Source organism: Melospiza melodia, unplaced genomic scaffold, assembly GCF_035770615.1.
Source record: "Melospiza melodia melodia isolate bMelMel2 unplaced genomic scaffold, bMelMel2.pri scaffold_34, whole genome shotgun sequence".
Lineage (NCBI taxonomy): Eukaryota > Metazoa > Chordata > Aves > Passeriformes > Passerellidae > Melospiza > Melospiza melodia.
This window is the reverse complement of record NW_026948659.1, coordinates 6,211,152-6,230,832: the sequence shown is the minus strand read 5'-3', so window position 1 is coordinate 6,230,832 and position 19,681 is coordinate 6,211,152. Positions and strand designations below refer to the sequence as shown.

Here is a 19,681-nt window from a genome sequence, read left to right as displayed (position 1 = left end):
GTTCATGGCTGAAATTGGGATTCTACGTCCAAATTCACTTATATCAAAGGATGATTCCTGTATGAAACCTGCCAGAACAGACAGCTCTGGGTGGCCTTGACATCTTGGGGGCCACCTCTCATCTGTCTTCAAACACTGTGGGGATGTGCTTTTCTTTCCATGGAAAAATCATCTTTCAAGTGCAGATGTCCATAGCGAAAATTGGGAATCTGCCTCCAAAATTCCTTATATCCAAGGATAGCTCCCAGGACTGTCCAAGTTCCCTTGGCTTCGTGAGGGCCAGCTCTCATCTGCCCGTGAAACACCTGGGCTCTGTACTTTCCTTCCTATGGAAAAGAACTGTCCTTGTCCAGATGCCCATGGACAAAACTGGGATTTGGCATCCAAAATTTCATTTATAAAAGGATTCCTCCTAGACAAAAGCTGCCAAGACAAACTGGTCTGGCTGGCCTTGGCCTCCTTGGAGCTGCCTCTAATCAGCCTTTAAAACACTGGGGCTCTGCCGTTTCCATCCTGTGGAGAAGAACTGTCATTCTGGTCCAGGTACCCATGGCTGAAACGGAATTCCACTTTCAAAACTCCACAAATATCCAAGGGTTGCTTTCAGACAAAAGCAGCAAGAACGGTCAGGTTTAGCTGGCCTTGGTGTCCGGTGAGTGCCTCTGATCTGCCTTCAAACCCCTCGGGCTCTGTGATTTCCTTCCTGTAGAAAAGAACCCTCTTTCTTGTCCAGGCACCCATGGCCTCAGGCACATGAGCACTGTACAGGGACAGAGGAGCTCTGTGCTCCGTGGAGTGGAGACTGAGGACAGCAGAGGAGAGCCCTGGGAGGGACTGAAGGGTGGTTTAAGTGATAGTGGATCCTTTTGACATAAAAGAAAAAGGCAGAAAAAAGAAAAATTAATAAAAATGGCAGCTGGGGAGGTCCAGACTGGCATGCAGGAGAAAGAAATTTCCCTCCAGGGCAGAGCTCTGGTCCAACACCAGAATGAGTCTGGGTCATCACCAGGCTTTGTGTGTGCAGTCAGAGGCAGGCAGGAGGCAGAGCTGTCAGCAAAGGAAGGGGCCAGCCAGGTGGGGCAGCCGGGGGATGAGTTTTACAACATGGCTTATGTGGTCCAAGACCTGTTCCACATTGACAAATGATGGCTGCAGCCTTGGGAGATATTTAGATGGCCAACACCCCTGTCAATCACTGTAACAAGGTGACCAGGAGAGATTCACATAAGACTCTGTCAGTAGTTGGGTTCCACTGAAGGATAGAAGTTTTTTCAGTATTGTTTTCATTTTGAAAGTAAGAGCTGCGATACTGGAGTCTTTTGTAGCAGGGGACATGGTATGCCATATGGAACATGTGGACCATGATAAAAGATGTTAAATAAATAAATAAAATACATTAATTTTAAAAATACATTTACAAATAAATAAATAAAAACATTCTCAGCTGTTCCAGGAGAGCCTCAGCCTCATGATCAGGGAAGAAAACTTATCACCACGAGTCAGCAGAGTGGCTCTCCAGATGGCTTTGCAGAATGGCTGGTATTACTGCCTAGTGTTACAGGGTTAATACTGAGGTGCAAGGAAGCAGCATTTTTGAATTTCACTAGACTTAATATGGAATGTTAGGGGAAGAACCAAAGAAGGAAAAGGGAGGGATTAAGGTGGTTTGGAGAGAAATAGACATAGGAAAATAGAGGAATAATAAAATAAGTGGTGTCAGTCATGCTGACAGATGCTGACAAATGCTGATCAGTGTGCTTGTAACGCCCTGCCTTGCACCTGGTCCCTGCACTGTTCCACAGTACCCTGTATCTTAATTAGACTCAATGTGTATTTTCTGACTGCGCTGCAGAGCCAGTGGGATCTGGTGGAGTCAGATGAGAAAGCTTTTTGCACACTTGTCTGTGTGTATGAACATGTCTGTATGAGGTAGCTGAAAAGTTGAGTGTCCAAAGGCCCTCTACAGGGTGGTCCATATGGTGTTGATAAAGGTACCCTTTATCATGGTATACCATGATAACTTATCCTTTGGGGCTGAATAATCTAAAGATCTAGAGAATGTCTTATGGATAGGCCTTAGTTACTCTTAATGACCCCTTCTTTCCTCTAAAAATACAAATGACATCAGGTTAGTTATAATTTTACACATGAATTTCTTAAAAAAGGAGAGCCATCAGGCTGCAGGACAAAGTCACTTCCCAGTTGTCCTCTTCAGTTATGTTACTAGCTTCCAGAACAATAGTTGTATTGAAAAACACATGGATTCTAACTTGGCCCCTTCCTGGAGTGCTATGGTCATGAATGCCAATGCCTGAAATGGTTCCTAATTATTTTTTACCTTTCTGTTAGATATTACACACAAAGAAGGACACCCTTGTATTCAGAAAGGTAAGTTTTATTATAATGAAAACCACCAAAGGAGAGTATAAGGACTTATGATCCTATATTTTCAGAAAAAAGAGATGAGAATTTATATTTTGGTGCTCTGTAGCCATCCATATGGACAACATTCCAAAACGCCACGGCATGTGTCCAAAAGGTACAGGGGGACCTTTTCCCAGAGCCTGCAGGGACAGAGGCGCAGGGCAGGGACACCGTGGGACAGCCTGGGCTGCACAGGGCACAGGGATGGGCAGCAGCTGCAAGACAGCCCTGCCAGAGCCAACTTGGGCAGCACTTTGGCCATGGCTTCTGGGCCTGGGCCTGAGGCAGGAGCAGGAGACAAGTGACCCTTGCAGGCCTGGGGCCTCATTGCCTCCTTGTCCCTGCTCAGCAGCCTGGCAGGGGCCGCCCCATGCTCCTGCCCTTGCCATTGCACATCCCCACATGCCAGTGCCCATCCCGGCAAGAGCCCTGAGCAAGGAGGGAGGGACAGCATCTGCCTGGCCAGGGGCTGGGGCTCAGGCCTTGGCCCTTGGCATTCCTCAAACACACCCAGCTTTGCTCAGCCCCAGAGACACCTTGGCCTTGTTCGTCCCCAGCTGTCATCACTGCCTCCAGTGTTCTGCTCTAACTGGAACCTGGGGACACATTCTCAGTCGTGTTCCTCAGTGGGACCCATTAAAACTTCAAGAAAGTTCAGAGTTTTAATTTAATTTTGAGTTCTTGAGAAGTTTATTGAAGACACTCTCAGGGACTGAGTCTGATGTAAACAACACAAAAGCCCTGAGAGGGTCATTGAAATTTTCCTAGTCCACTTATGGAGAAAGATTTCAAAGAACTTGTAAAAAATACAAATTCCTATTTTAAAGGATGTATATTATTTTATTTCTCTTTACATCAGATTTTGTTGCAGCATTCTGTGATTGATATTGACCCAGGGTCTCTCCTCAGCAGCTCTGGCCTGCTCACAGAAGCTGTGCCTTGAGCTCTGACCCAGTGTGGACAACCTTGCTCCACATTGCCCAGCCCCATCCTGTCTGTCCTCACTCCCCTGGGACCTGCTGTGCTTGCAGAGCTGGCTGCACTCAGCCTAACAGGGGTTTTCACTTTTGGGGGTTTTTTCCAGCAGTCTCAAACTTCTGAGTTTCCCCACTGCAAACAGACACACTGCTCAGGTGTGTGCCAGCCCCAGGTGCCACCAAAGCCACTGCAGAGCTGCCCTGGGCCAGCTCTGAGGGTGGATCATCAGCCCAAGCTGCACGGGGCCCCTGCAAGGGGCTGTGGCCATGGGCACTGCACTGACCCCACTGCTGGGTTTGGCTGCCACGGCCACCGAGAGAAATTAAACTGTCCTTGGAAACACTGGGGAGGACTGGGACATACTGGGGAACACTGGGAACACTGTGGGAGACACTGGGACATACTGGGAGTGACACTGGGGGATACTGGGAGAAACTGGGGACACTGGGGCAATTGCAGAGATGACTGGGGACACTGGGACATCCTGTGGATGACACTGGGAGGAACTGGGAATGACTGGGAATAAACTCGGGTGTATTGGGACGGACTGGGCTGTACTGGGAGGGATTGGAGGGGTACTGGATTGTACTGGGTTACTGGGGATTAATTGGGCTTTACAGGGGTTATACTGGTCTGTACTAGGGATGAACTGGGCTTTACTGGGAAAGACTGGAGGAGGGTGAATGGGCTGTTCCCACCTCCACTGCATCGCATTTGCCGAATCTCCCGCCCATCTCCAGCGGCAGCCAATCAGCGCCAGGGATCCGGGCCTGGGGGCGGTGCTTACACAGGCAGCAAATTTTCTTTTTGCCTACAACTCCCGTCATGCCCTGCGGCAAAACTGAGCCCATTGCAGCGGGGATAACAACTCCCGTCATGCCCCGCGCTCCACAGGACTCCAGGATCCGCCCCCATCTGTCCCATAAGTGTCCCCCAAACACTCCAGGGTCCCTCAGTGCCCCCTGAGCGCTCATTCGGGACCCCCATAAGCACCACTGAACCCCTGAGTGCTCCCACCCCCACAGCTGCCCGGTATAGCCACTTCTGAGAATTCATCTCCTCTCGTCCCCCGTGGCCCCAGAGCCCCCCAGAACACAGTCCCGCCCTTAAAACTCCGGCCGCGACCCGCGCCCTAAAGAGCCCGGTTGGAGCTCTCCGAGCTCCTCCCAAGGACTCCTGTGCCGTTTATGTTCCCTCAGAGGATCTCTAGTCGGGGCTCGGACGCAAAGGTGTCCCCCAAGAGCCGTCCCGGACTCCGAAACATTTCGTTCCAACCACTTTTGGGACTACAGCTCCCAGCATGCTCCGCAGCGCACGACCAGCGCCATTTCAGGCGGGACTTTATCTCCCGTCATGCCCCGCGCCCCACCGAGAGCCATTGCAGCTGCGCCCAGAACTCCCGTGATGCTCCGCGGCCCTGTTAAACCGTATGATACCCACGCCTACAACTCCCATCACCCCCCGCGCCCCAGAGAGCCCCGTTCGAGTCCCTCCAAGTGCCCGCCCGGACCCCGAAGGGCCCCAAATTCCCCTCCCTGACCTCCAAGGGCCCCCCCTGGACCCCCAAGTTCTGCCCCGGACCCTGAACTGTCCCTCAGAATCCCTGAGTGCCCCTCCAAGTGCCCACCTGGCTCCCCAAAGTGTGCTCCAGACCCTCAAGTTCCCTCTGAATTCCCTCCCCAGACCCGTAACTGCCCCAAATGTGCCCCAGAAATGTCTCCAGGGACCCCGAAGTGCACGCCCCCCCAATCCTGTCTGAGAAACAGATGATAAAAAAGATGACAAAAAGAGTACAAATATAACTAATTAACATAAAGAGAAAGAAATAAATAGCCAATAGAAATTATTTAATTAATTCATGAAGGAATTGTGTTACTTAGAACCAATGATGAATAATTTTCTTGGTTGCTAGAAATGTATCCAATTTTAATATAAATATACAAATTAAGTAATAAAAATATTGTATGAGACTACCCTAAATTAAAATAATACAATTATAATTTTGTTATTAATCAATTTTCTTTAACAGGAAAAATGCTAAAATTTTTCTTTTTTTTGGGGATGTCAGTCCCAGGTGGGTGTTGCCAGACATGGTGAGGCTGGGGGTGAGGAGCAGCTTGTCCAAACAGGCTCAGCCTGCAAGGGGCTCATTCTTATCCATGCCCAGACCTCCTAAGGAGACATTCATCATCCAGATCACTTGGGGAATGCTTCTATCCCCTCTTCTCATAACTAACAACTAGAAAGATACTGATGTGATTAAAAAAACAAAAATCATGAGGAGCATTTTGACATCATCCTCCTGAAGACAACTCCAAACTGACTCCAGTCACTGCACAAGCCCTAGAGACCCAAAGGCAATGGAAGGGAGACAAAGAGCTCCTGAGGCCTTTCTGTATTTTAATCAGCCCCACGCTGGATTTGGGGCTGGCTCCAGGAGCCTCAGGAACGCAGAGAAGGATGGAGACGCTGCTCAAAGAGTCAGCAGCAAAACTCCATGTTCCTTGGAGCATGGCTGGGCCCCAGGGAGGGCAGGGAGTGCCCAAGGCTGCCCAGGGCCGGGTGAGAGCAGATCCTTGAGGGAAGGATTGCAGGGAGCCCAAGGCTCTGAGCAGGGAACTGCAATGCTGAGCAAGACCTGGCTTGGCTGCAGGAAGCAGAAAGGCCAAGCCCTGAGCCCAGCCTGGGCCAGCAGGGCCTGTCCCTCACGGCTGCCTCGGGGCTCTTGGTGGGCCAGGGGGATGTGAGGGGCAGCAAGGACAAATGGCATCACCCTGCAGCCCCTGCCAGCCTCCCCAGGGAGGCCGAGGGAGAAGCATGGTGCAGCCCCTGCCAGGAAAGTTCCTCCCGTGGGGCCTCCAGAGGCGCTGCCTGAGCCCAGGGCACAAAGGCCTGGGTGCCTGTGGCCCTGCCAGCCCTGCCCGGCCCTTGGCCATCTGTCCTGCAGGCTGTGCCCCCTGGGCGTGCTGCTCCTCTGCCCTGGCCGGCTGCACTCGCCCATCTCGCTGTGCCCCAGCATTTCTCACCCAGCGTTGCTGTGCCCTCCCTGGGCTCCCTGCACCCAGCGCTGCCAGCTCCTGGCACACAGAGCCCGGCCATGGCCCAGCCTCACGCTGCCACACCTCCAGCACCAACATTCTGCCCTGCAAGGGACTTTGCCTTCTCCTCAGCTCCAGCCTGAACCTTCCAAGGTGCACTTGGGGGAGGTTTCCTGCAATTCCCACTGCCAAAGAAAGCTCTGTCTCCTGCTGGTCACAAACAGAGAAGGGCTGGTGGCAGATCAGAGGTGGTCAGAGGCTGTTTGGGGCACAGCGACCATTGTAGCCATGATATTTTCTGAAAAATCCCTTTGCTAGGATTTAGCTCCTGAGAAGCTGAGGCCTCAGGTACAAAATATAAACAATCATGATCTGCTGCTGTGGAATGCAACAGGTGGATCTGTGATTGGCTTCATGTCATTGTTTCTAATTAATGGCCAATCACAGTCCAGCTGTGTCTCTCTCTGGTCAGACACAGGATTTTGTTATCATTCCATTCTTTCTCCTTTGCTTGCAAGCCTTCTGATGAAATCCTTTCTTCTATTCTTTTTGTATAGTTTTAATAGAATATCTATCATAAAATAATAAATTAGTCTTCTGAAACATGGAGTCAGATCCTTTTCTCTTCCCTCTTCTAGGACCTCTGTGAACACCACCACTGACCATGAAATTATTAAGTTTTCTAATATTCTCTGAAAGAACAAGGGGCATCAACTAAACACCTACAACTGGCTGGAGAGCCAATTGAGTGGCGGTGAATGTTACACCAGAGAGTGGTGGTGAATGCTGCTGCATCCAGCTGGCAGCCAGTCACCTGTGGTGTCCCTCAGGGGTCTCTGCTGGAGCCAGTTCTGTTCAATATTGTTACTGACAACATGGATGAGAGTGTTGAGACTTTCAGTAGCAAATCTGCAGACAAAACTAAGCTGGGAGCGTGTGTCCATCTGCTGGAAGGTAGGAGGCTTCTGCAGAGAGAGCGGGAACAGTTGGATGGATGGGCAGAGTCCAATAAGATGAAGTTTAATAAGTCCAAGTGCCGGGTCCTGCACTTTGGCCACAACAACCCCTGCAGTGCTACAGGCTGGGGACAGAGTGGCTGGACAGCGGCCAGGCAGATAGGGACCTGGGGGCACTGATGGACAGCAGGCTGGACATGAGGCAGCAGTGTGCCCAGGTGGGCAAGAAGGCTAATGGCTGCTGGCCTGGATCAGGAATGGTGTGGCCAGCAGGAGCAGGGCAGCGATTCTTCCCCTGCACTCGGCACTGGTGAGGCCACACCTCGAGTGCTGTGTCCACTTCTGGGCCCCCAATTTCGGAAGGCCATGGAGGGGCTGGAGCGTGTCCAGAGAAGGGCAACAAGGCTGGGGAGGGGTCTGGAACACAAGTCCTGTGAGGAGAGGCTGAGGGAGCTGGGGTGGTTTATCTTGGAGAAGAGGAGGCCCAGGGAGACAAGGCAGTGTCAGGGCAGAGGTTGGACTTGATGATCTCCAAAGTCTTTTCCACCCTTGCTGTATCTGTGACTCTCTGGAACCACCCTTGGAGCAGTTGCAGGAGGAGCCCTGGGCCTCCTCTTCAGAAGCTCCAGCAGCCCAGGTCCCTCAGCTTCTCCTGCCAGCCCCAAAGCCCATCCTGTCAGTCCTGCAGAGCCTCTGCAGCCCCTCCTCAGTGCTCAGAACAGGGAGCCCCAGAGCCAGACACAGCAGCCCAGATGTGCTCCCTTGGCCTGGGTTGCGTCTGGCAAGGGAGCAGCACCAGGCACTGCAGGAGCCTGCAGACAAGTCCTGCAGCACTTGTAGGATGATCCTGCTGCCCAAGGGACATTCCCATGGTGCCAAGTCAGGAACTGCATTGGGGAGTGGGACCAGAGTGGACAGGGCAAACAGGGATGGGCTGGTTGAAGGGAGGGTACAGGGGTGGAAGAAGAAGTAATCTAGATCAGGAAAGGGGAAAGAAAGCACAGGTGAAGCCAAGGAAATGCTCAGGGCAGTATGGGGGTGGCTGCCAGGCAGCCCTGGCTCTGAGCAACAGCGTCTGCAGTGGGACAGGAAACTCCCAGCCGATGGGAACAAACTTTCTGGGTGACTGCAGAGGCCAGGGCAAAGCTGAGTGGTTTCCCTGGTGTCCCCCAGCCCTCGCGGGCCCCTGGGACTGATGGCATTTGTGCTCCCTCAGGTTCATGTCCCCACACAAACAGCATGGAGGTGCTCCCCCTGCTCTGTGCAATGCAAACAGGGGCTGCTGAGCCAGTGCTGCCGTGTCTGTGCCTGCAAGGATGGGGCACCTGTGTGAGCTGGGGGAGAGGCCAGGGCTGCAGAGGGGGGATGTTGTTGGCAGCTCCATCAGGATGCTCTGGGACGCTGCCCTGGGCTGTGCAGCGCACTGGGGATGGATCAGCCCCTGCTCTGCTGCTCCTTCCCGTCTGCCCCAGGGCCCTTGCAGAGCCCCAGCCATGCTGTTTGCCCCCAGCCTGCCCACGGCCAGCCTGGGGCTGCTCACGGGGCTTTTCTGTGCTGAGCATTGGCCTGGGCGTGTTCTTGAGAGAGCCTGGGCAAGGAGCCTGGAGCCCCCAGGCCCTGGCCTGAGGCGTCAGCGCTGCCCCAGCAGTGCCCATGGCCTGTCCCTGCTGCAGCCCCGGCACTGCCACCCCCAGGGCTGTGCCCGGCCCTGAGAGCACTCGGGCCCTGCAGCAACACCAGGGCCACCAGGGCAGCGGGGCAGGGCCACGGCAGCAGCACTGACAACACCAAGTGCTGCTGCTGCTGGGCACAGCTGCTGGGCCAGCCCTGATCTGCCCCCTGCACTGCACACAGACATTGCTGCTGCAGAGAGAAGGGAACAGAAGGGGGAACTCTGGTGAAAACTCTGCTCGGAGAGCCTTTATTCTGTCTGAAGCCATTGAGAGTGCAGCACCTCATTGACACAGTCTGAGGCCACCGTGAACGTTGAGAGAAACAAAATGAGAAATGGCACAAACACCGACATTCCTTTGTTGTAAATAATAAAATGCTAAACCGAAAGACAAGGACATATCAACAAACAAACCCAAGTGGTATCAAAGATGACTTTTATTACATGAGATTTGCAGAAACTGGTCAGAAGCTTAACGTTTCTGCAACCGTCTGTTCATCAGTGTCCACACCGCAGCCTTGAGCTCCTGGTTCCTCAGGCTGTAGATGAGGGGGTTCAGGGCTGGAGGCACCACCGAGTACAGAACTGACAGGGCCAGATCCAGGGATGGGGAGGACATGGAGGGGGGCTTCAGGTAGGCAAATGTGGCAGTGCTGACAAAGAGGGAGAGCACGGCCAGGTGAGGGAGGCAGGTGGAAAAGGCTTTGTGCCGTCCCTGCTCAGAGGGGATCCTCAGCACAGCCCTGAAGATCTGCACATAGGAGAAAACCATGAACACAAAACAGCCAAAAGCTAAAGAGGCAGCAACCAATGAAATCCAGATTTTTCTGAAGGTGGAGTGTGAGCAGGAGAGTTTGAGGATCTGGGGCACCTCACAGAAGAACTGGCCCAGGGCACTGCCATGGCACAGGGGCAGGGAAAATGTATTGGCTGTGTGCAGCAGAGCAGTGAGAAAGGCACTGGCCCAGGCAGCTGCTGCCATGTGGGCACAAGCTCTGCTGCCCAGGAGGGTCCTGTAGTGCAGGGGTTTGCAGATGGACACGTAGCGGTCGTAGCACATGACGGTCAGGAGGGAAAACTCTGCTGAGATGAAAAATACAAACAGAAATAGCTGAGCAGCACATCCTGAGTAGGAGATGTCCCTGGTGTCCCAGAGGGAATTGTGCATGGCTTTGGGGACAGTGGTGCAGATCATGCCCAGGTCACTGAGGGCCAGGTTGAGCAGGAAGAAGAACATGGGCGTGTGCAGGTGGTGGCCGCAGGCTATGGCGCTGATGATGAGGCCGTTGCCCAGGAGGGCAGCCAGGGAGATGGCCAGCAAGAGGCAGAAGTGCAGGAGCTGCAGCTGCCGCGTGTCTTCCAGTGCCAGCAGGAGGAAGTTCCTGATGGAGCTGCTGTTGGACATTTGCTGTGTCTGCACATTTCAACGTACAGAAGGAGGAAAGACAGGGCAATGGAGGGGAAATTTCTCACAGAAAAATCACAACTCTTTGTCGTAGCCTCTTTCTTTCCACTAAGCACCTCCCCCTTGTGTATGTCTAGGAATCTTCCTTCACTATTGTTGCTGGAGCCCTGATTGCTGCTGGCCAATGCTGTGTGAGGAGCTGGACCTTGGCCTACAGGACACCTGGGCGTCAGCCCTGACCCCCAGTCAATGCAGGGGAACAGTGAGGGCAGGGCCCAGTCCTGGTGTTCAGGCTTGGATAAAGAATCTTCCTGTAAGGCTGCAGAACTGCCTGGGTGAAGGGATGGGGATAACAGAAGGCAGAGCGAGGGATTCTGCTGCACCTGGGGAGAACAAAGAGTCGAGGGAGGCAGGAGGGTTGTCTGAAGCTTAGTGCAGACTGAGGGGAGCTGCTCTGCCCTCTCTCCTGTTCCAGCTGCCCTGCACTTGCACCTTTCTGAAATCCACTCCTGTGTTACCCTGGGCAGCCAGGAGAGACTGCTGAGAGCAGAGGGATCACGAGCAGGAAAATCCAGCCATGAATGAGCTCATGAAAATCACCCTGGGCATGAGCTGGAGCTCTGAGCAGCCCTGGCTGCAGCCCCAGCTTCACCCCCTGCAGCCGTCCCTGGCAGCAGGAGCCGTCCTGTCCTGTCCCTCTGACGTTGCCCAGGACAGCCCTGCTCTGCAGCACAGCCTCCCCCAAAGCAGAAAGAGCAGCAGAGCATCCTTACAGTCACATCAGTCCTGTCCTGGGTCATCTGCAGGAGATCCCTCCAGGAGCACAGGGGACGTTGCCCTGCAGCCACACACTTACCATGCACAGGGCTGTGAAGATCTTCCCCCAAGTGAAGTCTCAGCTCAATGTCTTCCCAATCCTGATTGCCTTCAGCCTGTCTCGGCCTGGCTCCTGTCCCCTCAGTGCCTGCAGGCAGAGCCCTCAGCCCTGCTGGGCTGGGAGAGGAGCTGGCCCTGGGAAGAGCTGTTCCTTTAAAGCTCAGCAGCACAGAAACAGCACAAGGAATTTAATGAGCCTCTAGGGGATCTGGTGTTGTTTACATCAGACTCAGTCCCTGAGAGAGTGCTCAAAAAACTTCTCAAGAACTCAAATTTAAAATGAAGCTCTGAAGTTTCTTGAAGTTTAAATGAGTCCCACCGATGGACACAACTGAGAAAGTGTCCCCAGGTTCCAGTTAGAGCAGAACACTGGAGGCAGTGATGACAGCTGGGGACAAACAAGGCCAAGGTGTCTCTGGGGCTGAGCAAAGCTGGATGTGTTTGAGGAATGCCAAGGGCCAAGGCCTGAGCCCCAGCCCCTGGCCAGGCAGATGCTGTCCCTCCCTCCTTGCTCAGGGCTCTTGCCGGGATGGGCACTGGCATGTGGGGATGTGCAATGGCAAGGGCAGGAGCATGGGACGGCCCCTGCAGGGCTGCTGAGCAGGGACAAGGAGGCAATGAGGCCCCAGGCCTGCAAGGGTCACTTGTCTCCTGCTCCTGCCTCAGGCCCAGGCCCAGCAGCCATGGCCAAAGTGCTGCCCAAGTTGGCTCTGGCAGGGCTGTCTTGCAGCTGCTGCCCATGCCTGTGCCCTGTGCAGCCCAGGCTGTCCCACGGTGTCCCTGCCCTGCGCCTCTGTCCCTGCAGGCTGTCGGCATCCCCCGTCTGCCCCACCTGGCTGGCCCCTTCCTTTGCTGACAGCTCTGCCTCCTGCCTGCCTCTGCCTGCCCACACAAAGCCTGGGGCTGGCCCAGGCTCCTTCTGGGTGATGTGCTGCACCACAGCCCTGCCCTGGGAGAGAAACTCCATTGTCTTTGTGAGACAGAGTAAAGATTTATTCTTAATTAGGTGAAGTGTCTGGAAGAGGTGAGGGGTCTGTGGAGCCAAAGCTGAAGGAAAAGCCGCCTTTTAGAGACAACAAGGAGGCAGAGAAAGAAAGACAGAAATGACCACAAGGTCAATCTGCCCCAGACATAGAAATTCTTTTGATAAAGAAGAACTGGTGCTAAATGTCACAAGGAATGAATATGTATGAACTTATTGTGAAACTGTATGCATATGCATTTGGAAGGGGGATAAAAGAAGACCCGAGGTCTTCAGAGGCACGCTTGCCTTTTTGGGAGCTTGCGTCTGGCGCGCGTCGTAATAAAAGCATACCGGGCTTTACAACTTTTACAAAGTTGTGAGGTTTCTACTTTTCTCCGCAAAACATTTGTTCTGAATCTGGGCCTCCCCAGGTGCCCTTGGCATTAATTTGGGCTTTTTCTTGCTTTTCTCTACTATGTCAAAAGGCTTCACCCTCTCTTACACCACCCTTCAGTCCCTCCCAGGGTTCTCCTCTGCTGTCCTCCGTCCCCACCTGTTGGGAATTTCGCTGACTAGAGACTGGAAAAGCACAAGGCTGTTGCTAATTCCGAGTCCTGAACCTGCAAGACAGCGCGTCCTTGGGCCTAGCTGGGTATGATAACGAGGGGACAGAGAGACGTGGGAAATAGAGAACGTAGGCCCAAAGGAATGAGGGAGAATTGATGTTTAGTTTAACCAATAGATCGCTTGGCTCACAGAATATTCATGAGCTCATTACTTGCTGGATAAGTGTCTGATGCTCTCTTCAATAAACGGAACTTGCTGCTGACTCATATTGAGTGTCCAAGTTTTCCCTGCACCCGACAAATGGCTCATCCCCGACAAAGGCCTCATTCTGCGACAATTCTTCATTTATCAGCCCAATTTCCCCTTTTTTGCGTCGAAATTCCCTTTTTTTCCCACAAAAAATTTACAATTTTTGGACCCAAATTTTCCTTTTTTTCAGCACAAATTCCCTTTTTTTTTACCCACTTTACGGTTTTTGTTGCTCAAATTCCCCTTTTTGAGCCCAAACGTTCCCTTTTTGGCCCCAAATTCCCCTTTTTTCTCCCCAAATTTCCTTTTTTTGTCCAAATTCTTTTTTCCTGGACCCAAATTTCCCATTTGTGGGGCACAAATATCCCTTTTTGAGTCCCAAATTCTCATTTTTTGGACCCAAATTTTCCCTTTTTTCAGCCCAAATTCCCCTTTTTGTTGCTCAAATTCCCTTTTTTGGGCACAAATTTCAATTTTTTAGTCCCAAATTTCCATTTTTTGGGTCCAAACTTCCCATCTGAGCACCCAAATTCCCATTTTTGGCCACAATTTTTCCTCTTTTCACCCAAATTCCCTTTTTTAGGTCCAAATTTCTCCTTTTTGTTGCCCAAATTCCTTTTTTTGACACAAATTCTCCTTTTTTCAACCAAAATTCTCCTTTTAGGACCCAAATTTCTCTTTTAGGACAAAATTTCCCATTTTTGGACCCAAATTTTCCCTTTTTGGGCACAAATTTCCATTTTCTTCATCCAAATTCCACTTTTTTGGTCGAAATTCTCCATTTTTGGACACAAATTCTTCTTCTTGACCCAAACTTTCCCTTCCTGGACCCAAATTCCCTTTTTTAGTCCCAAATTCTCCATTTTTGACCCAAATGTTCCCTTTTTTCAGCCCAAATTCCCATTTTTTTGACCCAATTTCCCCTTGTTGTTGCGTAAGTTCCCTTTTTTGTGCACAAATTTCCATTTTTTAGTCCCAAATTCTCCTCTTTGGACCTAAATTTCCTCTTTTTTGGTCCAAATTCTTTTTTCCTCAACCCTAATTCCCATTTTTGGCTCCAAACCTCCCCTGAGTGCCCAAATTCCCATTTTTGGGCACAAATTCCCATTTTGGACCAAAATTCTCCTTTTTTGACCCAAACTTTCCCTTTCTGGTCCCAAATTCGTCTTTTTTTCCGCCCGGTTCTTCCGATCCCGTCTGGGACTATATTTCCCATCATCCCTTTCGCTCACTTCCGCTGCAAACCCCGCCCACTTCCTTTCTGTTTTCCCGCTCCCTTTCAGGACTACATTTCCCATCATCCCCTTCGCTCACTTCTGCTACAAACCCCGCCCACTTCCCTTCTGTAGTTTTGCTCCATTTAAAGACTACATTTCCCATTACCCCCTTCGCAACTTCCGCTTTAAACCCCGCCCACTTCCCCTCTTTACTCCAGCTCCCTTTTGGGACTACATTTCCCATCACCCCCTCCTCTAACTTCTCCTACAAACCCCGCCCACATCTCCTTCAATCCTGAGGTGACTTCCGGTTCTGTTTCCCGCCACCACCGCCATGTTCCTGCAGTGCTACGAGAACGAGCGCGGGGAGCGCGTTTATACCCTCAAGGTACCGAGGGGATTTTGGGGCGATTTTTGCAAATTTTGGGCAATTTTGGGCGGTTTTGGGGATTTTGGGGAGGGTTCTGGGGGGATCCGCGGGGTTTGGGTGCCTTGGGAGCGGTTTGGGAGCGATGAGGGAGAGGTTGGGTGGGCTGAGGGGGGAATTGGGACGGGAGTTGTGAGGCGAAAAGGGGAAATTTGTTAGAAAAAAGGGGAATTTGGGAATAAGAAATGGGAATTTGGGACTGGAAATGGGGAAATAGGGACTAAAAAGGGAGAATTTGGGACTAAAAAAGGGAAATTTGGGAATAAAATAAGGAAATTTGGGACAAAAAAAGCGGAATTTGGGACTAAACAGGGGGGATTTGGGTCCATAAAGAGGGAATTTGGGGCTAAAAATGGAGAATTTGAGTTTAAAATGGAGAATTTTGGGCAAAAATGAGAAATTTGTACCAGAAAAGGAATATTTGGAACTAAAAAAAGGGAAATTTGCAACTAAAAAAGGGGGAGTTTAGGACTAACAAAGGAGAATTTGGGTCCAAAAAAGGGAAATTTGTACCAGAAAAGGAGAATTTGGGTCCAAAAAGGGAGAATTTGGGTATAAAAAAAGGGAAATTTGGGTCCAAAAATGGCGAATTTGGGCTGAAAATGGGAGAATTTGGGTCCAAAAAAGGGAAAATTTTACCAAAAACGGGAGTTTGGGTGCTCAGATGAGAAGTATAGATCTAAAAAAGGGGAATTTTGGTCTACAAAAGGGGAAAATTGGACTAAAAAAGGGAAATCTGGGTCTAAAGGGGGATTTTGGGACCAAAAAGGGAGAATTTGGGTCCAAAAATGGGAATTTGAGTGCCCAGATGGGGAGATTGGACCCAAAAAATGAATTTTGGTTCTAAAAAGGGAAATTTGTGCCCCCAAAAAGGAGAATTTGGGTTCAAAAATTGGAATTTGGGACTGAAAATGGGAATTTGGGTACAGGAAGGGAAAGTTTGGGGTGAAAAAAGGGAAAATTTGGGACTAGAAATGGGGAATTTTGGTCTAAAAGGGAGAAATTTGGGCCAAAAATGAAAATTCTGGGGGCACAAATTTCCCTTTTTTAGTCCAAAATTCCTTTTTTGGCTCCAATCTCCCCATCGGGGCACCCAAATTCCCATTTTTGGACCCAAATTCTCCATTTTAGGACCCAAATTTCTCTTTTTTCGTCCCAAATTCCCCCCTTTTTTTTTATTTTGGGGTTGAAAAAAGGGAAATTTGGGACTAAAAAAGGGGAAATTTGGTCCAAAAAGGGAGAAATTGGAACTAAAAATGGGAATTTGGGCACTCAGGTGGGAAGATTGGAGCCAAAAATGGGAAATTTGTACCAAAAAAGGGAATTTGGGTGCTCATGTGGGAAGATAAAACTCCAAAAGGGGAATTTGGGCTGAAACAAGGGAAAATTTGGGCTCCAAAAGAGAAAATTGGGGACTAAAAAAGGAGAATTTGTATCAAGGAATGGAAAGTTTGGGTCCAAGAAAAGGAATTTTGGGGTGAAAAAGGGGAGAATTTGGGACTAAAATGGAGAATTTTGATCCCAGAAAGGAAAATTCGGGACTAAAAATGGGAATTTGGGGGATTTTGGTGTCCAAAGGGGGGAATTTGGGAGAGTTTTGGAGGAATTTGGGGGATTTTGAGGGAATTTGAGGATTTTAGGTGTCCTTAGAGGGAATTTTGTGGGAATTTGGGGGATTTTGTGCAGATTTTTGTGGATTTTGGGTATCCTGAGGGGGAATTTTTGGAGGAATTAGGGGAGAATCTGTGGAATTTTGGAGGATTTTTGATGTCCTGAGGGGGAATTTGAGGGAATTTGGAGGAAAGTTGGAAGGAATTTGGGGATTTTGAGGGATTTGGGGGGAATTTGGGGGATTTTGGGCGTCCTGAGGGGGAATTTGGGGGTAATTTGGGGGACCCTGAAGGGGGAATTTGGGAGATTTTGGGGAAATTGGGGCATTTGGGGGAAATTTGGGGATTTTGAGGGATTTTGGGTGTCCTGAGGGGGAATTTGGGGGATTTTGAAAGAATTTGAGGATTTTAGGTGACCTTAGAGGGGATTTTGGGGAATTTTTGTGGATTTTTGTGGATTTTGGGTGTCCTGAGGGGTAATTTGGGGAATTTCAGAGGAATTTGGGGGATTTTTGTTGTCTTGAGGAGGAATTTGGGGGATTTTGGAGAATTTTGGGGGATTTTGAGGGAATTTGAGGGATTTTAGGTGTCCTGAGAGGGAATTTTGGGGAAATTTCTTTTTTTTTTTTGAGAATTTTGGGAGAATTTGGGTGTCCTGAGGGGCAGTTTGTGGATTTTGGGGTAATTTGGGGGATCCTGAAGGGGGGAATTTGGGAGATTTTGGGGAAATTGGGGCATTTGGGGGGAATTGGGGATTTTGAGGGATTTGGGGTGTCCTGAGGGGGAAATTTGAGGGCATTTTGGGGCAATTTGGATGTTCTGACAGGGAATTTTTGGGGATTTTGGTGGAATTTGGGTGTCCTGAGGGGGGAATTTGGGGAATTTGAGACGAATTTGGGAGATTTTTGTTGTCTTGAGGGGGAATTTGGGGGATTTTGGAGAATTCTGGCATAATTTGGGCGTCCTGAGGGGGAATTTGAGGGAATTTGGGGGAATTTAAAGGATTTCAGGTGTCCTTAGAGGGGATTTTGGGGGAATTTGGAGGATTTTGGGTGTCCTGAGGGGGGGATTTGAGGGGATTTTGGAGAATTTGGGTGTCCTGAGAGGGGAAATTTGGGAGGAATTTGGGAGATTTTGAGGTGTCCTGAGGGGGAAATTTGGGAGATTTTGGGGTAATTTGTGGGATTTTAGGTCTCCTGAGGGGGCACTTTGGGCATTTTTGGTGAATTTGAGGTGTCCTGAGGGGGAATTTTGGGGGATCTGGATGGAAATTCAGAGGATTTTGGGAGGAAATTGGGGCATTTTGGGGGGATATTGAGGGATTTTAGGTGTCCTGAGGGGGGAATTTGAGGGGATTTGGGAGAATTTGAGGGTTCTGAGAGGGGAATTTGGGGACTTTGGGTGTCCTTGGGGGGAATTTGGAGGATTTTGTGGCAAATTTGAGAGGTTTGGGGGCCATTTGGGAGGAATTTGTGGGATTTTGAGTGTCTGGGGAATTTGGGGGGAAATTTTGAGGAATTTGGGGGAAATTTGAGGGGATTTTGGGGAGCTTGGGGGTCCTGATGGTGGATTTTGGGGAAATTTGGGGCATTTGGGGGGATTTGGGGTGTCCTGAGGGAGGAATTTGAGGGGATTTGGGGTGTCCTGAAGGGATAATTTAGGGGATTCCGGGGAATTTGAGGGAATTTGGGAGGGTTTTGGAGGATTTTGGGGGAATTTGGGGAATCTTGTGGGGATTTTTGTGGATTTTGGGTGTCCTCGGGGGGAATTTGGGGGATTTTTGGAGGAATTTGGGGAGAATCTGGGGAATTTTGGAGGATTTTTGATGTCCTGAGGGGCAATTTGAGGGAATTGAGAGAATTTTGGGACGAATTTGGGGATTTTGGGTGAATTTGGGGGATTTGGGGGATTTTGGGTGTCCTGAGGGGCAGTTTGTGGATTTTGGGGCAATTTGGGGGATCCTGAGAGGGAATTTGGAAGATTTTGGGGAATTTGGGGGGGATTTTGGAGGATCTTGGGGGATTTTGGTTGTCCTGAGGGGAAAATTTGGGGATTTTCGGGGAAACTGGGGGGTTTGGGGTGTCCTGAGGGGGGAATTTGGGGCATTTGGGGGCAATTTGAGGCATTTTGGGTGTCCTGAGCAGGGATTTTTGAGGGAATTTGGGGGAATTCTGGGGAATTTTTGGTTTCCTGAGGGGGATTTTGGGGGAGTTTGAGTGTGGGCATTTTGGGGGAATTTTGGGTGTCCTAAGGTGGAATTTGGGGGACTTTGGAGGAATTTTGAGGATTTTCAATGTCCTGAGGGGGGAATTTGGGGGATTTTAGAGAAATTTGGGGGATTTTTGGTGTCCTGAGGGGGAGTTTATGGGAATTTGGGTGTCCTCAAGGGGGATTTGAGGGAATTTGGAGGATTTTGGGTGTCCTGAGGGGGAACTTTGGGGTATTTGGGGGGAATTTGGGTGTCCTGAGGGGGAATTTCAGAGATTTTGGGGAAATTGGAACATTTTTTGGGGAATTTGGGGAACTTGGGGTGTCCTGAGGGGAAATTTGGGGGGAATTTTGAGATTTTGGGGAAATTTGAGGGATTTGGGGTGTTCTGAGGGGGGGATTTGAGGGGATTTTGGAGAATTTGGGTGTCCTGAGAGGGGAAATTTGGGGATTTTGGGTGTCCTGAGAGGGGAAATTTGGGAGGAATTTGGGAGATTTTGAGGGATTTTGAGGTGTCCTGAGGGGGAAATTTGGGAGATTTTGGGGTAATTTGTGGGATTTTTTTTTTTTTTTTTTTTTTTTTTTTTTTTTTTTTTTTTTTTTTTTTTAATGGCGGACAAGACAGTGTCCCTGCGCTGAGTTGTGCCGCGGAACTGTGCCGCGGAGCTGTGTCGCCGAGCCGGGCCTTGTAGCTGGGCCTCGGAGCTGGGCCGCGGAGTTGTGCTGCGGAGCTGAGCTGCGAAGCCGAGCCGCGGAGCCGGGTCTCGGAGCTAGGCCGCGGAGTTGTGCTGCGGAGCCGAGCCGCGGAGCCGGGTCTCGGAGCTAGGCCGCGGAGTTGTGCTGCGGAGCCGAGCCGCGGAGCCGGGCCTCGGAGCTAGGCCGCGGAGTTGTGCTGCGGAGCTGAGCCGCGAAGCCGAGCCGCGGAGCCGGGCCTCGGAGCTAAGCCGCGGAGCCGCGGAGCCGGGCCTCGGAGCTGGGCCGCGGAGTTGTGCTGCGGAGCTGAGCCGCGGAGCCGGGCCTCGGAGCTAAGCCGCGGAGTTGTGCTGCGGAGCTGAGCCGCGGAGCCGGGCCTCGGAGCTGGGCCGCGGAG

General features: G+C 50.9%; 1 protein-coding gene across 1 annotated transcript in view; it reads left to right on the top strand.

The window, feature by feature from the left end:
• LOC134434253 (olfactory receptor 14J1-like) overlaps nucleotides 1-19,681 on the top strand; it is a gene marked incomplete at its 5' end in the record, with an annotated part of 184,085 nt that overhangs the window by 143,686 nt on the left and 20,718 nt on the right. Inside the window, one exon of the mRNA XM_063182934.1 lies at nucleotides 14,693-14,734. Coding sequence (XP_063039004.1) covers nucleotides 14,693-14,734 — 42 coding nt within the window. The remainder of the gene's footprint in view (nucleotides 1-14,692; nucleotides 14,735-19,681) is intronic.